The 20,812-nt window shown below is 37.1% G+C and overlaps 1 protein-coding gene across 1 annotated transcript in view; it reads left to right on the top strand.

The window, feature by feature from the left end:
* The window catches only part of LOC124795864 (E3 ubiquitin-protein ligase MYCBP2-like), a 91,091-nt gene that overhangs the window by 36,413 nt on the left and 33,866 nt on the right, over nt 1-20,812 (top strand). The window contains exons 6-13 of the mRNA XM_047259946.1: nt 3,307-3,441; nt 3,544-3,635; nt 3,754-3,934; nt 4,109-4,307; nt 11,756-11,899; nt 12,489-12,628; nt 16,646-16,885; nt 17,380-17,574. Of these exons, the coding sequence (XP_047115902.1) occupies nt 3,307-3,441; nt 3,544-3,635; nt 3,754-3,934; nt 4,109-4,307; nt 11,756-11,899; nt 12,489-12,628; nt 16,646-16,885; nt 17,380-17,574 (1,326 nt within the window). The remainder of the gene's footprint in view (nt 1-3,306; nt 3,442-3,543; nt 3,636-3,753; nt 3,935-4,108; nt 4,308-11,755; nt 11,900-12,488; nt 12,629-16,645; nt 16,886-17,379; nt 17,575-20,812) is intronic.

Genomic DNA, 20,812 nt, shown 5'->3' with positions numbered 1-20,812 from the left:
ACACCCCTTCTGGTGTTGTGGCATGCTGCACAAATGTAACACAGCAGGCACATATATTTAATTGACAGCACATTAGTAAACAGATAACACTGCACAATTGTAACTGTAAAGTGAATTTTGGTAAGTATTAAGAATGGAGATAAAACTGGATTAATATTCATTGTACTTTTTTTTATTTATGTCTGCTAATAGCATTTGTCTGTACAGGTTCCAGAGTTTCACAGTAATGTGGAATCCAGTTAACGCTTTCAGTCTTGTAAAAATGAAATATGAAGAAAGTGGTACTTACATGTGTCATGTGTTAGTTAATTTTGTGGACATTGATTCATGTGGTGTGTAGCTTTCATTAGAAACTGCGGAAACTTAAAAAGAGATCAGTAATAATTCTGACAGTTCCATGAATTGTGTTTTGAATGATAATTGTTGTTCCAGTAAGAATCTGGAACAAGAATACATTCCGAACCTGAAGGAAACAGGTACAGTAATAGCTTTCAATGACAAATCATAGGCTGTGAATTTCTGGTTAAACAAAGGAGGGAGTTTGTGAAGCATATAAACCGAAGAAAGACTGACACAAAGTTAGAAATATGCACCAAAATTAAACTTGTGAAAATGTGAAAGAAAAGCTATTCAGATGATTTAAAATTTTGCATGAGAGATAATGAACTGTTACCAAGGAGGATCAATGAGATCATGCTCTTCATATTGCAAGTGAGATGAAAATTGTTGGTTTCCAAGCTTCTTTGATCTGTTTAAGCAGAGTTGAGAAGTCATACAGAATAGGAATTTTAAAATTATGAAGTTTCCTTCAGATCAATGTGTGGAGGAGATGAATTTAATTGACAGTAACATAGAGAAATTCATAGCTGGTTTGAAGTAAAGCTGATCAATCAAATTTCAGGAAAGAACTGCATGCTGTATCATTGCAGGGTGGATAAAAGAGAGTCGGTTGTGCAACCAATTAATGCTATGGCACTTTCGTATACACTAATGTCAGTGATACATATGAGTGGATTACTGTTTCTGTTGCTTTCAATCTATTGTCAGGAACCTCAAGGCAAATTAAGCCCACAAATAAAAAGGAAGGCCTGATTTGTTACAGAAATCTTGTAACTGACACATCAAAATTGGCATAAATGGGAAAGCATAATTTTAGCCATTTAATTTGTAATGTCTTTGTACCAGTTGCACATCAAATAATTTGTTACTTTTGTTGAACATTTGGCTTGGGCCTAACAACACCTCCATATTTGAGTAAAACAACAAAATGGCTATTGATATAATTTTGATCCTAACCAGAAAATCTAATATAATTGAACCTCTCAATAAATATGTTTTCAACACTAAAAAACAATTTTTGGAAAGTTGCTGGTAATGTATTATTTGATGGCTCTCTGTAATTTCAAGTTTATCATCAGAATGGTATTCTTACTATTCTTAAACTTCCGTCATTTGTGCATAATCAGTTTTTGTCAACCTGTTTACCAAATTTGATCAAGTATGCTTGGTACACAGTGCAATATGCAGAACAACGGCATCCATCCCCAATCCATCTAAATAAAATTAGTAATTACTGTGAAGTGCCCGAATGCATTAATTTTTCTTTTATCAGATGTGCCTGGATTAAGGAAAATGTTAATTTTCATTATTCTGTTTACACTTCACATTTTTGTGACAACTTTAGAGAATAAACAAGAAACTGTTCCATTGTTAATAAAATATACATTACTCAAAAGCTATCATAAGAACTATGGTACAGAAATTGTTGGAAAATGATATATCTATAAGAAATATTTGATTTCCACAAATTAAAGTCGCAATTGATGGAGGTCATCTGTAATGCTACATCAAACACATTCTTGATTCTTTTTTTCTCATCTGCCAGTCAGCTTTTGAAGCATTTCATCTGAAACAGCTTAGCTGTCAATATGACCTGCAAGTTATTCAAAAAATTTATGATACTTGGCTTTTTTGGTATGGTGTAGGTGTTTAAGATCTGCAAGTGTGCACCATGGACTTTTATGTTACACTATGCTGTCTTGTAAAGACTGCTTTGGCTCATTTGCCGAGTTGTGCACTAGACAGGAAGGGCTATACAAGCTGCTGTTATAAGAGGTGCTGCATGTGCAAAATTGAGTACCTTTCACATTTTTTTAAGTACTTGCAGTGTGTCCTAACAGCAGAAATTTTGAAATTGCAATTTTTCGATGTGTTCTTCCTGCATACAAAATTCCAGGGTGGGTTTAAACATGTTGGATTGGACAATTCCCTTGTTTGATCTGTGGGTGATCTATTTATTCCATAATTAGTCTCATTTCCTCCAACCTTTTTCTCTCTTTTGCTGGATTCTAAAAACTGTAGTATGTGATTTTGTCTGCTACTGCCTGTATAAATAGAATGTTTTTCTATCTGTGATTCATCATCATTTCATTTTGAAGACTATTTACTTGAGCAAATTGTTATATTCTACCTTATGATGCACTGTTAAGTCCATTACAATAACTTTGCTAATCCATGCTCCGTGCTAAAGATTGCTGCTAATAAGATATACTATTCTTTGTGAAGTCAGATAGTTAAAACATATGCCAGTACTGTGGTACCCATCATTTGTGATTTTATGTACTTCAATGTTACTGAGAATGTGAACATGTACAAAATGGGAGAGGTCATCATAGACTGTGGAGATGGTTGGTTACTGCCCTAAAAGTTACTATCTTCATTTCCTGGTAATTTTCATCTGAAAGCTCCATGTCTGTGTCCATGTTTGATTGATTATGAAACTATTTTTTTTTATGTTTCCACCTTGAGGAAAACACAGTTTGTTGGTTTCCTCTGTTTACCCATAAATTTTCAGTCAACATTTACTTACATTTTACTGTAGAGGAAAGAGAACCCACTGATGATGGTGTAACATCACCAAAACAGGTAGGGGTACACAGAGAAAATCAAGAAATTGTGCTTTGCTCAAGGCATAAAAGAAAAATCTTGAAATGGTTTGTGGTGTAGATAAAAGAAATGTATGAACTTTTTATTTGTAACCATACAATGGCTGTTGTCATGATACCTGAACTTTAATGAAGGTCACTGAGGCGCTACAAAGTTGGTTTTGGGGCTCAATTGGTGAAGTAATCAGTACTGTTTACTTATGTAGGCATTTCCTCATTCCTCGCTGAAGTTTGTTGAGTATATTATGGCACTTTCAGTCTTACTAAAAAATACCGTAATGAAACTGATGTACCATTTTATTTCTTAACGCAAATTACTTCCAATTCATTTCTGCAAGTGAAGTGTTCTTACTTGTTTCAGTTATTTGACATTGGTGTTGATGGAGGTGAGCAGGAAATTGATGGAGAGATGTTAGCTGAGACAGAGGAAGTTCCTTATGAATGCGGTCCACGTCAGAAGTATCCCATGCTCTTTGAAGAACCCATTCCCTTGCAGGTTATTCCTCGTTTTACATACAAGCAAATAAGTCATGTCCTGTCAGTAAATTTTTAGTATTAAAAATTACCAACTACAGTAATGATTTTATTGTTTATTCAGGCTAATAGGTGGTATGTAGCTTGGGCACGAGTGAGTGGACCATCAAGTGACTGTGGTTCAAGCGGACAAGGGATGGTAACAACAGAAGACCAGTAAGTTTCAAAATCAGTGTTATCACTGGCGCTGTAGTCTATATGCAAATGAAATTACATGTTTTTAATTACTTTCTGTGGTTGGTTGTCTAAATTACCATAAGTGTTTCTCCTCTAGGGTAGTTTTTTACTTTAAATCATCAAAAAAATCAAACAATGGAACAGATGTTAATGCAGGGCAGATTCCACAGCTCCTGTACCGTATTGTTACACCTGAAAATCAAGCACCAAACCGCCAGCTGGACCAGTCAGAACCTGTATATATACTGAGTAGAGAATTCTCTCATTCCGTGTCAAGGGTGAGTAAACTCCATGAGTGAGGCAATACTTATTAATGTAAATTGTGAATTTAAATAATTGTTTTTAAATATTTTCTAGAATACTTACAAGAACTTATACACTAATTTGTTTACATGAGGCTTGTTTTCTTCCTGTGCATGAGGGTTTTTTTCACCTAATCTTCTTTGTTGCAGGAATGCTTCCAGTCACTCCTGGCTCTTCTACAGTGGAGCTGGAATACTTTCAAAGCTGCTGTCATGGACATCACTCATTTGAATGGCACGACATCAGGACACCTAGCAGCCATGCTGGATTTAGAAAAGCTCATGTATATCAGCAGGGCAACACTTAGACTTCTGCGTACATATACAAATGAGATATACCCAAATCAAGGTTAGACACCCCAAATTTTAATGAACATTGGAGAAATTGGTATTGAAATTCTGTAATAATCAAAACATTGCTGATTTATTTCTGTTATAGTTTGATATAGTTTTGACTTCTTTATGCTTATGTAAATGCTTGAATGTCATATTAGACTCACTGTGGTGGTTTTCTGCCAGTGCACACTTGAGATAAGATAAAGTTTCTGGATGTAGAGTCAATCATGGTGTGAAATAACTATTATTAAATGGATAAAACTGATATTTTGCCCAATGTTGCAGGACCTCCTTCTAGAAATTGCTGTACAGTGTTATGAGAGTCCATTTATATTTCATCATGACCCCACTACTGGGCTGGACTCATGTCATAATTTTTTCCATGGCAAAAGTGTTGTAAATGCTGTTTCTTACTGTCTCATTTAATGTTAGCAATGATTGGCAGTTTGATGAATGGTATTTAGAGTTGCAGTGACAGTTTCTTGCTAGTCAGTGAGGCCTGCAAGCTGTAATCTTCAGTTGGTCAAATGGATCGTTACATGAAGAACTCAATACATCCTGTAGAACATGTGAAGGGAGAGTGAATTTTACCTGTAAACCTGATTTTGATTTGATTTGATTTATTATTGGTCCTGTAGATCATACAATTTGTACAGCAAAGCACATCATGATATAGGACAAGTCAATTTGAAAAGTATGTTAATATGGTATATAATGAGAGATGACAGTAGTGGTACATAACTCACATAGCAGAAGACATACAGGATATATAGACAAAATATAAAGAAGGAGGTGTGTGATGAGAGATGACAGTGGTGCGTACTGCACATAGCAGAATACATATAAGAGATACAGACAGAATAGGAGTAACAAACAATAATTAAATTATCTTACTAAGTAGAAATATCTAGCAGTGAATATACAGCTTATTACAAGTAATTAAAATATTGTGGTACAAAGTTCACATAGCAGAATACATAGGCCTATATGAGATACAGACAGAATATAGATGTTGTTGTTGTTGTTGTGGTCTTCAGTCCTGAGACTGGTTTGATGCAGCTCCCCATGCTACTCTATCCTGTGCAAGCTTTTTCATCTCCCAGTACCTACTGCAACCTACATCCTTCTGAATCTGCTTAGTGTATTCATCTCTTGGTCTCCCTCTACGATTTTTACCCTCCACGCTGCCCTCCAATACTAAATTGGTGATCCCTTGATGCCTCAGAACATGTCCTACCAACCGATCCCTTCTTCTGGTCAAGTTGTGCCACAAACTTCTCTTCTCCCCAATCCTATTCAATACTTCCTCATTAGTTATGTGATCTACCCATCTAATCTTCAGCATTCTTCTGTAGCACCACATTTCGAAAGCTTCTATTCTCTTCTTGTCCAAACTATTTATCGTCCATGTTTCACTTCCATACATGGCTATACTCCATACGAATACTTTCAGAAATGACTTCCTGACACTTAAATCAATACTGGATGTTAACAAATTTCTCTTCTTCAGAAACGCTTTCCTTGCCATTGCCAGCCTACATTTTATATCCTCTCTACTTCGACCATCATCAGTTATTTTGCTCCCCAAATAGCAAAACTCCTTTACTACTTTAAGTGCCTCATTTCCTAATCTAATTCCCTCAGCATCACCCGACTTAATTAGACTACATTCCATTATCCTTGTTTTGCTTTTGTTGATGTTCATCTTATATCCTCCTTTCAAGACACTCTCCATTCCATTCAACTGCTCTTCCAAGTCCTTTGCTGTCTCTGACAGAATTACAATGTCATCGGCGAACCTCAAAGTTTTTATTTCTTTTCCATGAATTTTAATACCTACTCCGAATTTTTCTTTTGTTTCCTTTATTGCTTGTTCAATATACAGATTGAACAACATCGGGGAGAGGCTACAACCCTGTCTTACTCCCTTCCCAACCACTGCTTCCCTTTCATGACCCTCGACTCTTATAACTGCCACCTGGTTTCTGTACAAATTGTAAATAGCCTTTCGCTCCCTGTATTTTACCCCTGCCACCTTTAGAATTTGAAAGAGAGTATTCCAGTCAACATTGTCAAAAGCTTTCTCTAAGTCTACAAATGCTAGAAACGTAGGTTTGCCTTTCCTTAATCTTTCTTCTAAGATAAGTCGTAAGGTCAGTATTGCTTCACGTGTTCCAGTGTTTCTACGGAATCCAAACTGATCTTCCCCGAGGTTGGCTTCTACTAGTTTTTCCATTCGTCTGTAAAGAATTCGTGTTAGTATTTTGCAGCTGTGACTTATTAAGCTGATAGTTCGGTAATTTTCACATCTGTCAACACCTGCTTTCTTTGGGATTGGAATTATTATATTCTTCTTGAAGTCTGAGGGTATTTCGCCTGTTTCATACATCTTGCTCACCAGATGGTAGAGTTTTGTCAGGACTGGCTCTCCCACGGCCGTCAGTAGTTCCAATGGAATATTGTCTACTCCGGGGGCCTTGTTTCGACTCAGGTCTTTCAGTGCTCTGTCAAACTCTTCACGCAGTATCATATCTCCCATTTCATCTTCATCTACATCCTCTTCCATTTCCATAACATTGTCCTCAAGTACATTGCCCTTGTATAGACCCTCTATATACTCCTTCCACCTTTCTGCTTTCCCTTCTTTGCTTAGAACTGGGTTTCCATCTGAGCTCTTGATATTCATGCAAGTCGTTCTCTTATCTCCAAAGGTCTCTTTAATTTTCCTGTAGGCGGTATCTATCTTACCCCTAGTGAGATAGGCCTCTACATCCTTACATTTGTCCTCTAGCCATCCCTGCTTAGCCATTTTGCACTTCCTGTCGATCTCATTTTTGAGACGTTTGTATTCCTTTTTGCCTGTTTCACTTACTGTATTTTTATATTTTCTCCTTTCATCAATTAAATTCAATATTTCTTCTGTTACCCAAGGATTTCTACTAGCCCTAGTCTTTTTACCTACTTGATCCTCTGCTGCCTTCACTACTTCATCCCTCAAAGCTACCCATTCTTCTTCTACTGTATTTATTTCCCCCATTCCTGTCAATTGCTCCCTTATGCTCTCCCTGAATCTCTGTACAACCTCTGGTTCTTTTAGTTTATCCAGGTCCCATCTCCTTAAATTCCCACCTTTTTGCAGTTTCTTCAGTTTTAATCTACAGGTCATAACCAATAGATTGTGGTCAGAGTCCACATCTGCCCCTGGAAATGTCTTACAATTTAAAACCTGGTTCCTAAATCTCTGTCTTACCATTATATAATCTATCTGATACCTTTTAGTATCTCCAGGGTTCTTCCATGTATACAACCTTCTTTCATGATTCTTAAACCAAGTGTTAGTTATGATTATGTTGTGCTCTGTGCAAAATTCGACCAGGCGGCTTCCTCTTTCATTTCTGTCCCCCAATCCATATTCACCTACTATGTTTCCTTCTCTCCCTTTTCCTACACTCGAATTCCAGTCACCCATGACTATTAAATTTTCGTCTCCCTTCACAATCTGAATAATTTCTTTTATTTCATCATACATTTCTTCAATTTCTTCGTCATCTGCAGAGCTAGTTGGCATATAAACTTGTACTACTGTAGTAGGTGTGGGCTTCGTATCTATCTTGGCCACAATAATGCGTTCACTATGCTGTTTGTAGTAGCTTACCCGCATTCCTATTTTCCTATTCATTATTAAACCTACTCCTGCATTACCCCTATTTGATTTTGTGTTTATAACCCTGTAGTCACCTGACCAGAAGTCTTGTTCCTCCTGCCACCGAACTTCACTAATTCCCACTATATCTAACGTCAACCTATCCATTTCCCTTTTTAAATTTTCTAACCTACCTGCCCGATTAAGGGATCTGACATTCCACGCTCCGATCCTTAGAACGCCAGTTTTCTTTCTCCTGATAACGACATCCTCTTGAGTAGTCCCCGCCCGGAGATCCGAATGGGGGACTATTTTACCTCCAGAATATTTTACCCAAGAGGACGCCATCATCATGTAATCATACAGTAAAGCTGCATGCCCTCGGGAAAAATTACGGCTGTAGTTTCCCCTTGCTTTCAGCCGTTCGCAGTACCAGCACAGCAAGGCCGTTTTGGTTATTGTTACAAGGCCAGATCAGTCAATCATCCAGACTGTTGCCCTTGCAACTACTGAAAAGGCTGCTGCCCCTCTTCAGGAACCACACGTTTGTCTGGCCTCTCAACAGATACCCCTCTGTTGTGGTTGCACCTACGGTACGGCTATCTGTATCGCTGAGGCACGCAAGCCTCCCCACCAACGGCAAGGTCCATGGTTCATGGGGGGGTGAATATAGATAAGATACAATAATTAAATTATCTTACTAAGTAGAAACATCTACAACTGAATAAACAGCTTATTGCAAGTAATTAAAATTTTGTTTCAAGAAATTCATGTATGGAATAGAAACAGTGATTTAGTAGCAATTCCTTTAATTTAGTTCTCATTATTTTTGGGTTTTTGTTTGTTTTTATGTCTGTCGGGAGGTTGTTGTATATTGAAATGCCCATACATTTAACCCAATTCGCATATAATTTTGTGTTGTGGGCTATAATTTGTAACTGTGTATTGTTTCTGGTGTCATATGTGGCGGTCTGCATTTCTGTCGAGGGTGTCCAAGTGCTGTTCTGTAAAACAAGCTAGTTCCAATATATAGAGGCATGGCAGTGGCAGGATTTTTAACTGTTGAAATAGTGGTTTACAGTGTTTAGTTCTTTTTTTACATTTCATTATTCTTACTACTTGTTTTTGTAACTTGAAAATTGTGAGAGAATCAGAGCTCTTTCCCCAGAAGATTAGGCCATAGCTCATGACAGACTCAAACAGGGCATGGTACACCAGCTTCAAGGTATCTACACTGGCCGTGTCTTTTAATGATCGTAATAGATAGCAGGTTTTACTAAGCTTTTATGACAATGCCTCAATATGTGGTTTCCAATTTAGTGTGTTACTGATGGTAAGTCCAAGAAATTTGGTGTCCTGCTTGTACGTAATGTCATCTTTGCCGATAACTATAACTGCATTGAAGGGGGTTAGATTTTGTCTAGTATGGAAGTTCATGCTTACAGTTTTTTGAGTATTTATGAGTAGTCTATTTGCTACAAACCATGATTGTAAATGATGAGTAGTTTCATTAACTGCATCTTGCAATGTGTCACCTCTACTCGTTATCAGGATATTTGTGTCGTCCGCATACAGAAAGGAGCTGGCATTTGGTATGTGTTCTGGGTTCTGATGGTTAGCTTCAGTGTAAAGTCCATGTTTAGGAAGGTATGAGTAGATGAAATAATGTGCATCATACAGGAGCCTGTCCTACCAGAAATATGCAACCTGGTTCACCTGTGGCTGTTATTAAATTACTTCAAATGGTAGCCAATATAATTTGAGTATACAAATGCCTGTTTTGTTCATGAAACGGCAGTTTATTATTCAGTGTACATATAAAGTTTCTAAAGCTACCTCTCTCTTATGAAAGTGTACGCCGACTCCTTCTATATCCCTGACAGTTCTCCTGTGGAACATGGCGAATCTAAAGAGCTTTCTATGGAACAGACTTATTGGTTATGTTGCCAGTGGTATCCTCAAATTTTTCTGTGATGGAAATGTCTAGAACATTGTTCACTCAGGCTCATTAGACTAAATGAGAAACTACTTCATATAATTAGTAGCAAAATTGGCATATGAAAACACCATAGTGACATGAAACCCAAAGGCTTGCATGGGGCAGGCAACCATGTAGATTTCAAGAGCAAATGTCTTTTTTCCCTTTAAAAAAATTCTGATTGTAATGCTAGCAAAGTCTTTTGCATTTTTAACTGAAAGAATATATTCGCAGATCACTGTTACAATTATAACAGTCACATGAAGAAGAAAATGGAATCTTCCAGCAGTAAGTCAGTTATTGTGAGCAAAAGTTTTAAACTGAATTTAAAAGACATCAACAATCCCAATATTAAAAATTTTCAGCTAACAACTAGTCATTTTAGACCCTCTGAGTGTGAATACATTGCTGTAAATGCTAGAACCACTTACTTTTTTTGTAGGCGAGATTATTCAGGATAAGTAATTGAAGAATGATAAGAATATTCCAGAATGAATTTTCATTCTGTAATAGAATGTGCGCTGGTTTTAAGCTTCCTAGCTGTGTCCTGGACCACAGCTCTAGGACTTTTGCCTTTGTGGGCAATTGCTCTACCGAAGGAGCTATCAAATCACAACTCACGACCTCCCCTCATAACTTTATTTCTGCCAGTACCTCTTCTCCTTTCTTCCGGAATTCACAGAAATTCTCGTGTATATCTTGCAAGACTAACATTTCTGGAAGATAGGATATAGCAGAGAAATGGCTTACCAAAAGCCTAGGGGTTGTTTCCATAATGAATTTTCATCCAGTAGCAGTGTGTGTGATGGTTGAAAACTTCCTGGCAGATTCAAACTTTGGCTAAGCCATTTTCCCATTTCATCCTCTCATCCAGATATGAACAGAGATCTTCAGTGAAGTTTTGAAGGTAGAAGAAGAGGTACCTGCAGAAGTAAAGCTGTGAGGGTGTGCCATGAATCATGACTGGATAGTTCAGTTAGTAGAGCACTTATCTACCAGAGGCAGAGGTCCCAGGTTTGAGTACTGGTCTGACACACAGTTTTACTGTACAACAAAGTTTCAGATGAGAATATTACTCAGAAAGGTAAATGTTTTATGTTTGAAAATAAACACAATCAGAAGTTCTCACAGTAGCTGTCAGAATGAGCTCTCACTGTTTACGATGGAGTAAACATAAAGTGTGGTAGTCCCTACGTTAATCATAAAAACAGCATAAAAACTCTTATGGTTGCTGATGTTTCCTCCTCATAAGCAGAGATGAATAGTCAGTACATGATTAGTTTTCATGTAGGTATTACACAAATTAAAATTTTTTTGTTTACTATTAATGTAGATAAAAAATGAAACATGTAGATATCTGCTAATTGTGTAGCTGTTTGAGCATTTTTGGTCAACACACTATTAATTTTCTCTGGCTGTTTTCAAACCATTTGGTAATTTTGTTTTACAATTAAAACTTTTTTTCCACATATAGAAAAATGAAATGAAATTCAATAGAAACAGATTTTATAGGATTGCAGATATTTAAATTCTTGTAAGAAAGTCACAAAACACCATTTTTAAATTAATGAATGGCTACCCAAACCTGCCATTTGTATTCTGCCATACAACCAATTATGGAAGACTCATGCAAGGTTGTGTTTTGAACAAATGTGATGTTTCCTGTCATTCAGTATAAAAATAACTATGATCTCTTTGTGATATATTTTGGAAACTGAGTGCCTAATTGACATTTCTTATGCTCTAATAAAGAGGTAGTGAAAATTAATATCAAATTGAAATGTCACAATAATACTGTTCCTGAGTTATTTTGTTAATGAAATGTGGTATTTTATTCTAGTTGGTTCAAAGAAACTTCAAACTGAATCAGTTCGTTTGGCAGAATGTATTGGGGATGTAAGAGCACTGTTGAGGCAGATTCTATCAGATCACTTGCCTAGTTTTCACATTCCACGAAAAAGTGGGAAAGTACGGAATCAGAAAGGTGTGTAGCATATCTTTCATTGTGAGACATTATTATTCAGTAAAGAATAGGTGTTTTTTTGTAACTTGCAGCAATTAATTTAGGAGCTTTAGTATTATTATTTTAAAAATTACTTGTTATAAGCTATTCAGAAATAAAAATGAAAACAAACATTTCTGTTTAAAGTAAACAAAAAGATTCACCTTGCAAGTAGTTGATACAGCTACTTAAAAGGAAAATGCTCAGGAATTTTAAAGCACAATGCAAATTTTTAAGTTAAGCGTAGATGACATCAAGCATGAATTCAGTAAAACTTTATGTAAAATTGCTATATGTACTGTGAGAGGCCATTCATTTGTAAGGATTAAATAAAACCTGGCTAAAAAAAGAAATATAGTGTGTTCAACATCAGACATGTAATGTTGGGGTATTCTGGTGGTACTAATATTTATTACACAATAATTCACGATAATTTTGCTGTGAAGTCAAATTTGTCATTTTGTTGTCTTACGTGCCTAGGAGTTCTATCTGCTGCTCTGTTTTCCCATTAAAAATATTTAAAATCTCATAGTAATGTATCAAATTAACTATATCTTTATTTGGGTTGCAGGCTCAACTCCCTACATGAAAATGACAACGAGTATATTACAGGAGTGCCATCAAACATTTGTCTCTTGTTTTCATGCATTTTATCCCACAGCTTATTTGAAGTGGACTTCTCTGTGTGATCTGTTAGCAAATATGGATAAGGTAAGATAAAATTCCTGTAAAATGTAATTATGTTTTGCTTCTCTCTATAATAGTACTCCAAAATTTTATACTACTTCTGTTCTGAGGCTCTCCTTAAAAATTTTACTCAAATTTCAGTGTAAATTGATATTTAATAGACTGAACACCAACCTTTTCTTTCTTTTATTCAGCATTTGTCCTACCTGTGGCAGGGTCAGTCAGTGAGTGACTATCACTGTCTCTTATTTGAAAGTTTTTTATTTTAATTTTGTGCCCAGATGCTTTTCCTGTCACCAAAAACATCAGTTATACTAAAAGAGAAAAGCCAAGTACACTACCTGTCTGTGGTCTATATCAACTCCGTTCTTTGTGTATTTGTCTTTTGACTCTGTGTATTGAATTTCCGATACCACAGCCTCTCAGCGGGTGGGTTCCTCTCATCTTTGTGTCTGAGTAACCTGCTGCTTCTTTTTAACTTGCCCCAATCTATTTCTCTTTTCTTGCCGAGAGAGTACGTAAAAGTTCGGAAAGCTAGGATTGTGTGTGTGTGTGTGTGTGTGTGTGTGTGTGTGTGTGTGTGTGTGTGTGTGTGTGTGTGTGTGTTTGACAGTACTGAAATTTCACCTCCTGAAGGACACGACAGCCATTTTGTCTCTTTGTCACTGTATAGTTTTCTCAAATGAATTTTCCATCTGATACATTTCCACATAGTATCTTGTCACTGTTGGCGAAGACAAGTTTTTGATGAAATGTCCAAATCCTACTGTTTGTGTTAGTGAAATCAGGTATGCTACTTAATTTACAAGATATTATCTCTTTTATTAAACACTCTAAGCCTTCCCTTCCTTATGCAACTGTAGACTAAAAAATTTTCTATTGTAAAGCATGTAGATTGTAACTGCTTACAGTGTTTGTAGTTAGCATGAAGACAACTTCTTAAACAAATATATTTTAGTTGTTTAATTTTTCAGATTCGTATTCTTCTGTATAGAAATGGTGCTGTGTAGTACATTTTTCCACTCTTGTTTTGGCATATCAGGCTCCACTAAACTGTATCCCCAGAAGTGTAGTTGGTCTACATCTGCATCCATACTATGTAACATTCTGTGAAGTGCATGGCAAAGATGCTTCTCATTGTGCCACATATTGGAGTATCTTCCCATTCAGTCACACATAGAGCATGGGAAGATGACAGCTTAAATGTCTCTGTAAGTTGTAATTAGTTTACTCTTGTCTTCAGGGTCACTATAGGAGTGATGGGAGGTGTCTGTAGTCTATAACTAGATTCATCACTTGATACTGGTTCTCAAAACTTAGTATGTATGCTATTATGGAAGAGATGAAGCCTGTCTTGACACTTCTGCTTGTTAAGGGTTTTCAGTGTGATCATGCTGCTCATTAAAGTCATAGATAACCTTAATAATTGAATTAATTCATATTCTCTTTTTGCAACATTTCAGACTTAGTTGCATTTTGTTCTTGTGTACTGGTAATTTTCAGTCATCATTAACTCTTACTTCATTGTTGACAATGGAAACACAACAATCTGTGCAAATTTTGGTACATCATAATTTTTGGGAATTATATGTAGTGGTCTGTTAGTCAACTTGTTTTAACTTCATGTAAGAACTGTTGTGCTGGCGATAAGAAATGTATATATATTCTAAAAGCTATATAGCTTGTTAAAATACCACACCATAACACATATTCTGATTTACATGATTACTGTACTAGAAATAAATAAAAAATTATCATCAGCAACCACAGAAAAGCACTGAATGAAAAAAGGTTGTCATTATTCAGGACTGAAGTTAGCTAATGCACTGCCCAGTATTGTCATAACTCTTCCCACAGTGACACTTAAGTTTCAGCAAAAGAAATTCTTTCTACAAAATCCATTCTACACATTAGATTGTTAAACTTAGAATAAGAAGTGTTTTGAAAAAAATGTATATAAATAGGAGCAAACCATTTTTCTGTGACATATCCAGAAGAATTTGTTATTATGTTATGTATCAAGGATTGTAACCTATGCTATATTTGTATGTATGTCAGGAAGTAGCTAACATCATACAATCCCTAAAAAATCTTAAATCTGTGGGCTGGGATGAAACTCCAACAAATATCATAAAGGCAGGAAGTGACAGCATTGCACCTCAACTCTGTAAAATAGTAAACCAATCATTTGATGAGGGCTGCTTTCCAGACAGACTGAAATATGCTGAAGTCTGTCCAATCTACAAAAAGGGAAAACATGATTTAGTAAATTTCCACCCAGTGTCTATACTCCCAGTTTTCTCTAAAATAGTTGAACGAATAGTATGTAATCAATTAGAAAAGTACAATAAGGAAGGTAATATTATTCTCAATAACCAATATGGGTTTAGGAAGGGACAAAACACTTTACAAGCTGTAAATGAACTAATCTCTAAAGTAAGTAAATGCCTTGACAACAGACAAAGTGTATCTGGTATTTTTTGTGACCTCTCAAAGGCGTTTGACACAGTAAACCATAAGCTACTGCTCCAAAAATTGGGTACCTATGGCTTCCATGGAAAATCTATAAGATGGTTTTCATCTTATCTCAAAAACAGATACCAAAGGGTGGTAATACACCAAAAGGGAGAGAAAACTTGCTATAGCTGAAAAGAAATTCAAGCAGGCATGCCCCAGGGCTCGATATTAGGACCACTTCTGTTCTTATATTACATAAATGACATGCCTACCAAAGTAAATACAGATACAATACTTTACGCAGATGACTCAACTGCTGTAGTCTGCTGCAAAAACACCGATGAATTAGTAAGGACCACGAAACAAACTCTACAATGACTTGAACAATGGATAAAAGATAATGCTATGAAATTAAATCTTGAAAAAACCCAAATCATACACTTCAGGACCAAACAAACTACTGAATGTATATCACAAATAGATTATTCAGGTAAAGAACTGACCACAGTTGATTCTGTAAAATTTCTTGGGATAACTTTAAATAAAAACTTGCAATGGACCGACCATGTGGACAGTTTACTGAAGAGATTAAATAGTTTAGTTTATGCAATGAGGGTACTACACAAAGTAATGGATTTAGCGGTGAAGAAAACTGTATACCATGCGTATTTCACAACATTTATAAGATATAGAATAATTAAAAAAAAAAAAAAAGGTCAGCAATGACAGGAACCAATAGTAGACATTCATGCAAACCACTATTCAAAAGCCTGGACTTCATGACAATCCCTTCCATCTTCATATATGAAATACTTTTCTTTGAACAGAAAAACTCACATCTGTTTGAAGGAAATCATTCACACATGCCTATGAAATTAGACATAAATGGCTCTGAAGATCAGAAATAAGATAAGGTCAATATTTGGGGAATCCACATTGGAGATCATTGGCACATACCTAAAAAGCAAATGTTATTATAGTCTGTAAGAATTTCTAAATGAATAAACAGCAATGTTATAGTTTAGAAGAATTTATAAATAGGAATAGGGAGTAAGGATACAAATACAAATGGTATACTTTCGAAGCCATATAGATACAAAGTATACATGTTCACTGTATATTCATGTTTATATATAGCATTATAGTTTGAATGGCGGTTTGTATCCCATTCAGTAAATCCATTTTTCATATAGGTGTTTGAAGGCTATGGTAATGATTCGATGAGTTACAAAAAGATTTAAAATATAATGTTGTATTTTTATTATAATAAGCAATGTATCTATTAAGTATTTCCTGTAGTATATAAAATACTGTAACAACTTAGGTTAAAGACTGACAAGTCACCAATGTTCTCAATCGAATGATTATATAAAAACATGTTATGTGACAATAAAGTATCTTATCTTATGTAATGAATAGTTCAATGTAGAATAAAGTATTATTATTATTATTATTGTTGTTGTTGTTGTTGTTATTACTTCTGATGTAAAATTTGTGTCATTTAAAATTTTATTATATAGTCTTGATAAATATTTATTAAGTCATTAGTTAAATGCAAGTAGTAATTGATTGTATTCATTATAGGCTCCTGGAGAAATTACAGCCAATTTGGATCAGTTGTTAAGTGCGGTATTAGCTGCACTGTGTAGTCCAACTGTTCGACTGCGTTCAACATTTCCTATATTATGTGGCACCCTGGATGCATCTGATGTGTCTCTCAGACGACAGCTTAGTCCCTCTGACAATACAGGTTTACCAATGGTTCCCAGTATTGATGGACACCATTATCCTATACTTGTAGAACAAATGAGCTACAGGAGTCAGGTAAATGTGTTGTTGGTTGTTACATATGGCTATTTCAGTAAAAGTGGGATTGGTTGTATAAGTGGAATCTAATAAATCACAATTATTTTCCTTAATATTGTTAATTACTCTATTTATTTTAGAATTCATTTCTCCCAGCAATTTCATTATATTTTTCTTTCCCCATTTGATGAATGTGGGATCAAAAACATACTGAAAATCTGGTTTATGTTTCATCACTGTACATTTTTTTCCAACTCAATAGATGACTTCCATTTCAGGCAAACTGTATTATATAATGTGTTGATAACTAATGATTTTTCACAGTTTGTGTGTTCTTAGTATTTTTTGTAATGTGGTTATCTGGCAGATTTCCACTAAATCTTCAAAAGTATTAATAATTTTTTTCCTTCCATAACCAAATACTGAAGTGACTCTTAAACCATGACAAACATAAATAAATCTGGTTTATTTTATATTTGGTGAACTTCCACAACACTTATTTTGTGTTCCAGCTGGAAGGCAGTTGCATAGTAAATAACTGGGTCTTCAGAGATGTTCTTGACAGGTTACTGGATTTAGTCACTATTCCTGTAAAGCAAGCACTGTGCCAGGAGAGAGTGACTCGCTCCCAAGAACTAATAAAGAATTGCTGTCACCTTCTGGCACGTATAATTGCAGAGTTGGCATCTCAGTCAAGTGGAACAGATGTAAGTATATGTCTTTGGTTGTATGCTGTTCATACAGAGCAGTGAATATGCATAATTTGTGGTAGTACTAGTTGAATGTACTTTCTTGGCCTTTGTCTTGCTATAAACAGTGTTCTAGCAAACTGATAATTATTTGCATACAGTTACTTAAAATAAACTTGCATCTTCCAAAAATTCAGCATTTTTTAAACACTTGTTACCTTCCTTTGTCACACTATGATTAAATTTAATATTATCCTAAATATTTCGCCCGCTTCCCAGAATTCATCAAAAGATGCCAAAATAACTCATGTAGTGTACAAGGAGTGACTGTTTGGACCATTTCTCTTCATTTGATGTATTATTACCCTGGATGACAGAAGTAACTTTAGCACATCTTATTCCAGTCACATAATAGGCACACCCTATCAGACGTAGTGCCACCTGTGAAAGAAGTCAAATCGTGTATTAGCTCTGCTGTAACTTTTTCACAGTCTTTTCTATGGGCATGACAAACAACCAGCTGCCCACTCAAATGAATGGCCACAACCAAACTGAAGCCAAGAGCAAAGTTGATCACCCATTAGGGAACAGGTTGCTCAACTTCAAACGTGGCTTTAGAACCCTTGCCATTTGGACATCTATCTGTCCTCCCCTTATATCAGTTTCTCTGAATTGTGTAAATGAGATTTGATCCTACAACACATCCTCTGAACCCACAGTCCTCCTAGCCTCAGTTTCTGCTAATCCCCTGTAACACCCCTACTTCCACCAATAAACACAAGAGTCTGCCCCCTCCCCTCCTGCTACCCCCCTCCCATCCCACCCTCCTGCCACTTCACTCATTCCACATTCTCATTCTCCTCCTCACATCTCCTTCTTTCTGTGTTCTATCTCCTTGTCTTCACATCATTATATGCAACATGCAACTTCCCCTGTCTACACTAGAGCAAGTTCGCTGGCACCACATTCCCGTCCTGTGCACCCAATGACTCCCCCTCCCAGCTGACAACCACCTGTGCGTGCAGTCCACTCTCCTTTTTGTCATCTGAGGTTCCAGTCAGTATCTTCAGGAGCTAACTAGTAGAGAGAGAGAGAGAGAGAGAGAGAGAGAGATAGGGTGCACCCCCTTCCCCCCTCCCACACACACACCCTCACACCTACCTTCATTACCCCAGAGGGGTGTTGTCAGGACAAATGGATGAGTGGAGACAGAAGGTGGTGACAGGGAGGGTTAGGGAAGTGCATGGGACTCAGATGTGGCAGTAGTGAACTCATTCCAGTTGCAGGTAGTGGAAGTTGGATGAAGAACACAGTGATGTAGAGGAATGGATTGCAAGTGGGAGATAAAACAAATGAAGAGGAAGTTATGGAGAAGAAAGGTGTGAATGCAGGGTGACTGAACAATCACGAGGCAAAGGTAAAGGTGGTGTGGGGCAGGAGCAGATATTGAGACCAGGAGGATTACAGGATTGAGGGATGCACTGCATTCTCAGCTCCCATCTACTTAATTCAAAGAAGCTGTTGTTTGGGGAGAAGGGCCCGAGAACAAGAGAATGATGTCTTTCGAGGTGTTCAGAAACTAAGTGTACTCTGACCATAACAGGTTGGTTTTTAGGTTTGACAACAATGAGTGGTAGAGGGGGTTCCCCTGACCAAAGCAAGCATCACAGCAATATCATAGTAAGTAAACCCACATTCTAGTGTCCAGCTCTGTGAAAAATGTTGGTAAGAAATCCTGCCAAGAACAAGCCACATGCTGTGATCTGCTTTCTGTTTGCAGAAGGACTAATGCCTGCCAAAATATTTTTGCAAATCAAAATGGTACAGTGAATGTTATGAACAGAATGATTGTGCGTAAGTGGTGTAGGGAGTTCAGTGAAGGCAGAACAAATGTTCATGACGATTAGAGAAATGGAAGACCTTCCATTTTGATTGTGATTTGGTGCAAAAAACTGAAGAAACTGTCAGTGAAGATCACCAATTAACAATGGATGAAATTTCTACATTGTTTCCACAAGTCTCCAGAACTCTCTTACATGAGACACTCAGTTAAATGCTTGGATAGCGGAAATTGTGCACAAGATAGCTTCCAAAACAGCTGACAGAGCAGCAGAAGAAACATTGGGTCAGTAGCTTCCGTGAGTTTCTTGAGTGACTTGAACTGTAAGGTGAACATTTTCTGAACTCTATTGCGACTGAAGATAAACATGTGTGGCTCATTACACACCTGAGACAAAAAGACAGTCTCACAGCATTGTCACACCAATTCCCATCTGCCAAAAAAAATCAAAATTGCAATTTTGGATATAAGAAACTCATGGCCACAGTGTTCTGGGAGGGAAAAGGCATCATTTTGGTTGAATTTCTGCCCCAGGGGTAGACTGTCTTAATTCTGAGACTCTAAAAAAGTCCAAAAGGAGCATTCAAACGAAAGGAGGGGAATGCTGACAGGAGGAGTTTGATTGTTGCACAACAATGCCTTCCTCACACAGCCTTAGCCACCGAGGTGCTCTTGGACTCATTTGCTTGGGATGTTTTGAACCACACCCCCTATTCCCCCGACTTGTCTCCTTCAGATTATCATCTTTTCACCTCCCTGAAGTTATACGTGAGTTGTATTAAATTTTCAACTGATGAGCAGGTGGAGATAGAGTTTCTGAAGTGGGTTCATGCGGAAAGACAGCTTGTTGGTTGTCACATGACAACCAACAAGCTGTCTTTCCGCATGAACGACCACTGACAAACTGTGGCCAAAAAACAAGTGGACCACCCTGTAGCTTAACACGCTGCCAAACATGGTACCCCTCATCTCAGTGACTGCTTCACAGCCTGTACCATATGGATCCTTCCCACCAACACCAGCTTTTCTGAATTGCGCAGATGGGAACTTAGCCTGCAATACATCCTACGTTCCTGTAACCCTCCTGGCCTCAACCTTCGTTAGTCACTGTCCTGACCCATCCAGCCCCCTCCCTGTTCCCATTCCAGCACTACATGCCGTCATTTCACCGTCACACCCAGTCTTTTAATTTTTTGTTATTATTATTTTTATTTCTATCCTTTCTGCTACTTACCCCCTCCCCCCTCCGCACCTTCTCTCCTGCCCTCCATCTAAACTGCAACACTTCACTGTTCACCACTCCCATCATACTATCCCTCCCCCTCCCCGCCCCAGCCTCCTCCTTACCCCCACTCAGTCACCACTCCCATCATGCACTGGTGATGCTGCTCGCAGTGTAGTTTCAGCTCTCTGCGA

This window comes from Schistocerca piceifrons, chromosome 4, assembly GCF_021461385.2.
Source record: "Schistocerca piceifrons isolate TAMUIC-IGC-003096 chromosome 4, iqSchPice1.1, whole genome shotgun sequence".
Lineage (NCBI taxonomy): Eukaryota > Metazoa > Arthropoda > Insecta > Orthoptera > Acrididae > Schistocerca > Schistocerca piceifrons.
This window is presented reverse-complemented; position numbering and strand designations above follow the sequence as displayed.